Consider the following 9,681-nt stretch of genomic DNA (forward strand, 5'->3'; position numbering starts at 1 on the left):
TTTCTGGTCTGTATTAAATTAATGGCATGACACTTTGTCACCAGAAAATCTTTGAAACGAGCTGTTACAGGGTGAGCGGGTGTAGGTGTTGGTCAACCGCTCCACCCCGTGGTTAAATCCTGTATGACAGTCAGGAACCGGAAGAGTCGCAGCTGTGTGCCACTGATGAGCTGTTGCCTGAACCTGGGCCTGCACAGGAAGCACACACACACACACACACACACACACACACAGTCTGGCCAGTGTCCATATGCACCAACATGTAACACAAGCCACAACGTGTATTGAAGGCGGGATTATCTGATTTTCCAGATGCACATCGATGTAACTTGATATAGATTTTGTCTTAACCTGCTCTAAGGCATTCCCTTACTGCCTTACTGTGCTAAACCACGAATATGTTGTGCTGAATTGAGTTGATAGCGCAATTTAATTTGATTTATTTTTTGTTTTTGCTTCCCAACATGAAGGAAAACATTCTGGTCTTTCTATGATAAATTCCTAAAAACATCTCCTCCTCCTCCTCCTCCTCCTACTCCTCCTCCTGCTGCTCCCTTTGTTAGATAAATATAATATTCTCCTTGGGACCTTTTCACAATTTTCCTTCTCTTAAGGGAAACAGTCAGTCAGTAACAGACTACAGTTCTTGTACGCCACTTGTACATTAAAAACTACAGTGACCAGTTTTCCCCGCAAGGTTCGTGTGGATCAGTCATCCGCATTTTTTCTGGATGATGTGCGCAGGAAAATAGGGCGTTGTGGCGACTCCTTCATTCATTTGCAAAAAAAAGTATCTGTCCTTAAAGACGTAGACGAGCGTGACGTACCCATAAGAGAACTGGAAGGAAAAAAAAGAAAGAAAAGACGCGTTTTGGCTTGATCGTAGCAGGATAGCCCCCGCGTGCGCAGAGAGTGGGCTCTGCGTAAAGAACCAGACTCCAGAAATAGGCTAAAATTTACTCTACTTAGACAAATTTCTAAGACGTCCAAGCCTTTTCGACTGCTCATGCGCGCATCTGGTGAGGGTTTTAATTAAGAGGTAGTTCGTCTCCTTGCGCGCAAACAGGAACAACATTTGTGCGTCCCAGGGATTTTACCGTTGGAGCCTGAGTTTGAGGAAGACATGGCCAAGTTATTCCGAGCTGCAATCATGGGCCCACCAGGATCAGGGAAAGGAACGATATCCAAGAGGATTGCGCAAAGCTTTGGCCTGCAGTATCTGTCCAGCGGCCACTTTCTACGAGAGAGCATAGCGGCAAATACAGGTAAGATACTGTGCAGCTGCTCATGTTCTGCTGCCCTAACATCAAGACTGCGGTGCCAACAGGAAGAGGTCTGCAGAAAAGTTGATCCAACGCGTCATTGTCTGTGCAGAATGTGTGAGTTTGACGATTGCACAGTTTTCTTCCCCTTAATATCATTATACTAATAAATAAGCAAACTAACGTTTTTCTTGATTTGATTTCAATCTAGTGTAGAGACCAAAGTTGCGTAAGTGTCCAACCCCACAGTGACTCACCGTTACTCCAGTTAAATCAAGCGTTGTACTATTATTATTTTCCCAAACACACACTTAAAATCATGCATCGTGTCTCTTACAACTTCCTCATTGTAGCTACACAACTGGAATTAATTTAAATCCCAGAATGTGCCATCTCTACGTGTAGCCCACTGATAATAACATTGGAGTTCGGTGCAGAGAGCTTAAGTAAAAACATGTGTGCTTGGTTGCCATTACTGAAACATTACGGTTAAGATGGGATGTAGTGACAAGGGGAACCAAGCCTTTTTTCTATAAGCTTCTATAAACAAGATCTCGGATCTCTGAACCAGTGAGTTCAGTAGGTGTGCTTATTTGATGGATGCAGTGACTTATAATTAATTCAGCGATTTAATTATCCACAACAAGAGTGTCATTTTAAATCAGCAAGATAGGCGAGGTTACAGGCAGGAGTTTGCACTGACAATTGTAACTATTTCCGATCTTTGGTCAGATAGTTACACTAGCAAGAGCCTCTGAAGTGCTTTTTTTATTATTATTCTGAGCTTGGATAATTCAACAGTCTCTGTCCTGTGTTGTTTTTTTGAATAGACATGCATTGACTATCTTCACCTGTCTGTTGTGTATCAGAGGCAGGTCTGCTGGTGAACACCTACGTAGAAAGAAGCATGCTGGTGCCTGACCATGTGATGACCAGGCTGATGCTGCCCAGGCTGGAGCAGCTGAGCGGCCACAGCTGGCTGTTGGATGGTATGAAAAATAGAGGGTTTGTTTTTATGCAAGTACATGCTCTGTACTTCAATCTACTGATGCACCAGCTTTGCAGTCTTTTCTGGCAGCAGCCTCCATCCTTTGTCTTCCTTTGTAGTGAGGGAAAATATTCTTCATAATGCAGCGTCATGGCCAGAGGTGGGAACTGTCAGCCACCCCTTAAATCTGATTGGCCACTACAGGTGCCACCCCCAAAATCCCCAGACTTGTAGCCATGTTAGAGGCAGGGCCATGAGACCAGCATTTCTCATTTTATTTTCTTTTTTTTACACCTCTGCACATTCAGAAACATGACCCCCAAAGTGCTGTGTGTGGTGCCCCCTTTACAGAAAGCAGAAAAATCCTCTCTACATTATCCTTCATCTGTGGGTAGTCAGTAAGTAATCTAGTACCAGCAGATCTGTGCATGCTCTCGACTGTTACTCAACCTTCAGTCATCATGGAGGATTAACATCAGATTCAAAATCAAAGGTCAGAGCAAAGATAACAGATGACATGTTCAAGTACTGGTTGGAAATGGTCAAAGAAGTGGTAAAATACAAAACTGCATGTTTTTTTTATGTCTTAGCTGGTAACATATTTAGTTTGAGCCATTAGTGACCTATGAAATGTCTTTCGTCCAAGTTGAATATTATCTATGATCTTCACGGGAGATGCAAAACATTGATGAAGCAAACTGGTTGGTTTTACGCTTTTAACCTTTAAACATGGTCACTAAACAAATAAATGTGATGTAGCAAGAATAAAGAGCAGCCAAAACAAGGTTACACACACACACACACACACACACACACACACACACACACACACACACACGTGCTTGCATTTATCTCAGTTCATCATGTTTATCTCATGACTCTGACAGGCTGAGTTGTCAGTGCCCACGGCATATTTTTTTTGCATGGTGTTTTTCACATTTTTCACATTTTGGTAAATATCCTCTGAGAATATACTCTAGAAGAAAGACAGAATTTCTTGACGGCTTTCGGACTCTTTCTCGCTCTCCCTTTAATTGGTGCCCTCCCATCGCTCATTTGTGGGCAGCATGTTACTCTGGTGGTTAGAGAGATTTAACAGCTCTTAACCAAGTTACAGAGTTATGTATATGTCAGTGCCACTTTGCGCTGGCCACATATAAGGAAGCAGTAAGCTGAAGACAAGGCGGATTTTTTGCATACCAAAGCAAAAAAAAAAAAAGGAAAAAAAGTTATGTGGTTTGCAAGAGACAGCGGACTTAACGAAAGGAACTACGTTCACAGTTAGCGTGCCATGCTGAAGTATCCTTGAGCACTGAAGACCTCACTGGTGCTGTTTGCTGCTGTGTAGGCCACCTGGCGTCTCCTCTCCTGGTGAGTGGGGCAAGAGGAAAGTCTCACAAGAAAAGTGAAATAGAAGACTACAATGTACTATTTCTAACTGTGCTTCTGTCCATCTAATACTTTTTTTTTTAGCTACCCTGACTGTCGGAATGAAAATGAAGTCAAGTGGCCCATTACTCATACACAGCATGTCTTCCATCCCGTTAACTCACATTGTTCAGCATGGCTTAAAGCACATGTATTGTAATCTTGAATGCAGTTGATGAAAAAAAAAAAGGTCATACATCAGCTTTTAACACTAAACATGAACTGTTCCAGGTTGACGATGCCTCGCTCATTCCTCCTGCTCCCTCTGCGCCCTGTCTAGGTTTTCCTCGGACTCTGGCGCAGGCCCAAGCCCTGAACAATCTGTGTCAGCTCGACCTGGTCATCAGCCTCAACATCCCCTACGAGACTCTGAGGGAGAGACTGAGTGACCGCTGGATCCACCCAGCCAGTGGTAGAGTCTACAACATGGGCTTCAACCCGCCACGAGTGCAGGTCTTAAAAGTCTACCAGTGTTTTGTCACAGTGCTTAAAATGTCCTGCTTGAGATTTACGTTTTTTGTGGCACTTTATTTTCTGGAGGACAATTTCGTCCTTTCAGCTTCCTCTGCAATGATTTGTGTCAGTGTTTTGGAGTTGGTCGGGATTTAATGTCAGGGTGGAAGCTTGTCTGAATGAGAGATTGCAACAAGATGAAGGACAATCTCCTAATTCACTATCCCACCCTATTGTTATTTGGCTTTACAAGGTCCTTGTTATAACACTGACTTCATTTATTATTCAGTGTTGTTATCCTTCTTAACCAAAATCTATTAACAGTAGTATGGTAATGCAGTCTAGTAAACCTTTAATTATATGGCACAAAACAAGTTTACAAAGTGCTTCACAGACACAAGAGCTGATAAAACAATGAACATACAAATATGCAGAACATACATTATAAACATAAAGAGGAGAAACTCGTAAAAAAAAAAGACTTTAACTTTTGAAACTTTTGAAAATTTTTTAACTTGCTGATTGAATTTGTGTGAATAAGTCTGTAGTGGAGTTTTAAAAGAGGATGCTGATGATGCTCACCTCATATTCAGTGAAGGCCAGTCCAAAGCTTTAGGTAACAGTAAAAGCCTTTATTTGCTACTTGAGTGCGTGTACCACTGGCACCGGTTTACAAGGCCTCACATTTTTTCATTTAATTAAAAGAAATGCAGAAAAAAAAGGGGAGGACACTGCATGTGACACTGAAGGCATTCAAAACCAAGATCTCAGCATCACATGATAGAACTTTATATTGACTGTAACATTTTGCATTTCCAGTGGCTGGAAAGATCAAAGTTCAACCACCAACTGGAATTCTCTACCAAATTTCACAGCCAATGTTGAACTTATCCTCTTGTTATCTTTACTGAGCTCATTTTTCTGATATTGAAATGACTGCAGATGTGTGTCTACCTGCAGCATGACTTTTTATGTCACTGTGTGCTGTAATCCTCGATGCCAGAAGATTTCAGTGCATCGTCTGGAGCTGACCTTTGTTGCGTTGTTGCATGTGTGACCTTGTGTTGCCTTCCTCAGGGTAAGGATGACATCACTGGTGAGCCACTGATTCAGCATGATGATGACAAACCAGAAGCTCTGATGGCCAGACTGAGACACTACAAAGATGTGGCCAAGCCTGTTATAGACTTATACAAGTCAGTAAATGTATTCCTTTCATGTCTATACTCAGTATCTCTTCTCAGGATTTCTCAAGCCTTAGATATTTTCTTGTGATCAACAATTTATTTTATAGTATTACAACCCACCCTTCGGTCCAGACCAGCTGACCCCCACACCAGAAGCCTCTCATCTGATGCTGGCACAAGAGCTTTTAAGCTCTTCAGTCCTAGGTCAGGTGCACCTGATTCAGTGTCAGATGTAGCACACCTGGATAGAGCTGGAGAGGGCAGGAGAGGAAAGGGAGCAAACAGCACAGGGAACACACGATTAAATAAATGTCTGTTGAGTTATAATATCGTTGAATGAATTAACACAACAGTGATTGAGCCTCTGGCAGGCTGATGAAAATATGCGGTCTCAACATTCCCTGAAAAAATCCTGGCTGGCTGATGCTATGAAGCTAATGGCTGAAGGCTACATTAGCCACATTGAACATGGTGCCTCCAAATCTCCGACTGAACTTCTGGCGGTTGAGTTGCATTGTGGGTAATGCAGCTTTCCCCAGACTTGCTTCTTATTTGATCTCTTATTTCTTCACTCAGGTCACAGGGAATCCTGCACTCATTCTCCGGAACAGAGACAGACCGGATCTGGCCTTACATCAACTCTCTCCTCAGCACCAAGATGGACACACAGCCATCAGATGCCTTCCAAACACAGACACCATGACACTGCTCTGAATGAAAAGACCACAGGGAAACATCAGGGAGTCGCCAGAGGAGGTGGAGCGATGTGTCCACATGATGGTCTCGTTGATTCTGAAGTTTAGAGTGATGGACAAAGACACTGATCAAAACTGTAGTCGTCCAACAAGTTTGGGATTTGATCACTTGTTTTCTTCACATGGATGGTTGTGTGCAAAGCTTTGCTGTGTTGATTTCTGTATTATCAGTGAAATGTTTAGATCCTTCGAAGGAATATTACAGCTGATCTTTTTTTTTTGTAAATTCCAATTTTACACCAGCACTCACCACCAAGCAGTTCTTTAAAAGTCTTTTTTTTATCTGTTCCTATTCTGTCACATTGAATTCAAAACTTAGCTCATTCAGGGAAGCCGTGGTAAAACCAGAGATTAAAAGCAAAGGAAAAAGTAAATTATACATAGAAGGGATTCATTATAACTATTTTACAACCAGAAACCTGCAACAGAGGGGTAACATAGCTCCAAGAACATTAAACCAAAAACAAAATATTAAGTGTCTTACGGCAACATTTGATTAATTGCATTTGATTTTTGTAATCACGCAAACAATATCAAATTGTTGCCTCAATGATTATGCTGATTGTTGATTGAAACCCTTATATTGTTACCCTTCTGTGTGCAAGTGGAGTTGTAGTTTCTCACTCAGCCTTAATTGACATATTAATTGAGGGCAGTCCTGACACGATGGGTCGTATCGAAAGCCAATATCAGCCTTTGACAGTCATTATTTGGGTCAGTTTTTCTAAAAAGTTGAAGCCTGTTCTAGCCTGGGTGCTGTTTAATATGCTATATATAATGCCTACGAGACAGCTGTTACAAATGTACCTGTTGTTGTTGTGCAGAAACAGTTTTTGATCAGCTCAGTGTTTCAAGAATATATCCATCAATTACAGAGAGGCTGTTCACTGTATTAACTGCTATTCTTTACTAGTTGTACTGAAATGCTGCAGAATACTATGCAATCTGTATCTGTTAACATGCAGGAGAATCTACTTGGCGGGAGCTGGACTGATTCAAGAAGCCCTCACAGTCACTCTGCAGCACACTCTGTGGGTGGGATGAAGACCAGTGCACAGAATATAGAGTGCCTTCAGTGTTGTTACATTCCTTTAAATATATGCAAAAGGTTGCCTTGAGATTTTATTCATCAGAACGCCACAGATTGTTGAATGTACAGATTTGCAGCATTTGTTCGATTTTTTTAAACACTGCTGGATATAATGTCGGCAAGTAACAGGTCACTTTTATGTAGTTTTATTTTTCTTACTGTTTGTATAAGTCATTGTTGCAGGGTGGACAACCTGTAAACTGTTAACTTTCTAGAATTTTTATTTTGGAAGTGATTGGTAAAGGTTTGTAATACTTTGTCATCCGCCAGAATAGCCTCTTTTTTTTTCGTTATTGTCACCCAATGGCACAACATTGCACGAGTTTGCCTTTTCAGTAAGCACACTAGTGACTAACCTGTGCAATAAAGACCAACACATAGACTATGATTGTATTTTCCAGCTGTATCAATGCTGGCTCTGCCATTTCCAAACTTAATCATAGCATGTTATCAGCTAAATTCATTATGAATGACCATCAGAATCAGGGATTGGCCAGAAGTCACCAATCACATGTAAAATAACCTTTTTTTAATCATTCTTTCATGAGGCTAAAACTGCCTTGCCTTGTTTTTTTTGGTGGAAACACTCTTATTCTTTTGCTCAATAATGTTTTTTGCAGATGTGACATTAGAATAAGATGTCAGCAACTTGTCCCTGTCTCAGTGTACTCAGCTGAAGTATGAAGTGTGTAGATGTTGATTTGGTAAGGTGGGCATGTGTCTGTAGGAGCTGCCTCTCTTACAGCCTCTCATTTAGCACAGTGGGTCTGAATGCTCAGCGTGTGCTGTCGAATGAATGGGCATGGTCTGAACGCTTTAAGTTGTACAGTATGTGACCACAGCCCACTGCTGCTCTGTAACACCACAGTGGATTTTTTTCTCCCCTATTTTCAAACCATGCTGTTAGATTCCAGGAACAATAAAACTATTTTCGCATCACTGCTTTCACAGTCTTTGTATGAGATTAATGTCCCTACATGCTCACAGCTGTATTATTCATTTATACTGTCTTAAGATCTGACCGTAGAAAGTAACTAAGTACTCAAGTACTGCATTTAAGGACAGGTTTTAGCTACTACTTACTTCACAAATTTAGATAATTAACACAAAATACACAATATTAAAGTTGGCATAAAGGAATAAAAATTAGCCCCACCTTTAACAGCTGAAGCATTACAGTGATGAACACATGCATGGATGTATCAGTAATTATTACCCAGTAATATAACATATATGATTCTGAAATGGGTCATTCTGTATACTGAGTACTTTAACTTTTTGTACTTTATATAACTGATGATGCTTTTGCATCTAAATAAGATTTTGAATGTAGGACTTCTACTTGTAGCAGAGTATTTATACAGTGTAGTATTGCTTCTTTCAGGTAAAAGACCTGAACACTTCTTCCACCACTCTTTGTGGAAGACTACCAGCAGGTTCCAGTTATTTTGGTTGGGTGTACACAGATTTTCATTTAATTTAATTCGTAAATGCTTTTAACATTTATTTCTATCTACTTAGTTCTATTTCTGTAGGCAGGAGGGCGGTGTAAGCACAAAAAGCTGAACACTTGAAGTTTAGGCATTATAATATCAAGATTTATACAAAACTTGTGTTGAAATAATTAAAATGGCAGTTCTTTCAGATAAGTCCAGTTGGGGTTTTTAGTGGTGGTCTGCCTGGCTGAAACTATACAAAACTTACTTCAACAGCTTTAAAGAATCTCTGGATATTAACTGTAATCTGTGGCTAACCCAAGTCTATATTTTAAAATCTAATGATTTACATTATGGGGACTTGCTAATGTCCCCAGAAGGAAGGCGAGTCACCACAATGTAACTGTAAAAACGGATTTATGTCCCCACAATGTGAGTACATGACCACACTCACATATACACATGCATATAAATGGGAATGCTGTGTATATCGTCTCCTCTCTTGTCTAATCCTCTCAGATCTGTAAATAAACCCCATGTGCGTTAGAGCTGGTTGGAGCTCTCGCTCCACTGTCACGGATTACAGTGTCATCTGCTCTCCACCTTTGACAGAAAGTGCAGCGATGTGCTTTGTGCATGCATGAACTACGGTGCAGGTTTAAGTTCTCACTTGCATAACAAGAAATCTATTATCTCAGTGCGTCCGAGGCCTCACTTGCAGCACAACTGGTGTTGCGTTTCAGGGATTTTTAATCTGATGGGGACCTCTACTGTAGGGAAGCTGTGCTCAGCCGTTTTGAGGCCTGATAAAGAATAATTAACAATATTTTTAATCTCCATAATAATCATTGTGTTGGTTTCCTGGCTACTGCAGCGGTCCTTATGAGTAGACTAGTTTCCTGCAGTAAATCCGCATACTCTCCTAACATTCAGCCTGTTTCTTAAGTCCAGCCCAGGTTTTACCAGACTGGCTCAGCCTCACTGACGGCGCAGGCAGATGCGCTGAGCGGCGCACTTTCTGCTGCACTCTACACATTCATCCACATCCACCTTCCCTTGTATCAACTCGTTTAGGCTCATCC

General features: G+C 41.2%; 1 protein-coding gene across 1 annotated transcript; it reads left to right on the forward strand.

The window, feature by feature from the left end:
• The first annotated feature begins 683 nt into the window (after window positions 1–683).
• On the forward strand, window positions 684–8,112 carry ak4 (adenylate kinase 4). Its single transcript, XM_076727110.1, has 5 exons — window positions 684–1,265; window positions 2,132–2,251; window positions 3,959–4,131; window positions 5,209–5,327; window positions 5,895–8,112. Exons 1-5 carry the CDS (start codon window positions 1,124–1,126, stop codon window positions 6,019–6,021), a joined length of 681 nt encoding a protein of 226 aa, XP_076583225.1. The 5' UTR covers window positions 684–1,123; the 3' UTR covers window positions 6,022–8,112.
• Window positions 8,113–9,681: the final 1,569 nt, after the last annotated feature.

This window comes from Chaetodon auriga, chromosome 3 (assembly GCF_051107435.1).
Source record: "Chaetodon auriga isolate fChaAug3 chromosome 3, fChaAug3.hap1, whole genome shotgun sequence".
In the NCBI taxonomy this organism is placed as follows: domain Eukaryota; kingdom Metazoa; phylum Chordata; class Actinopteri; order Chaetodontiformes; family Chaetodontidae; genus Chaetodon; species Chaetodon auriga.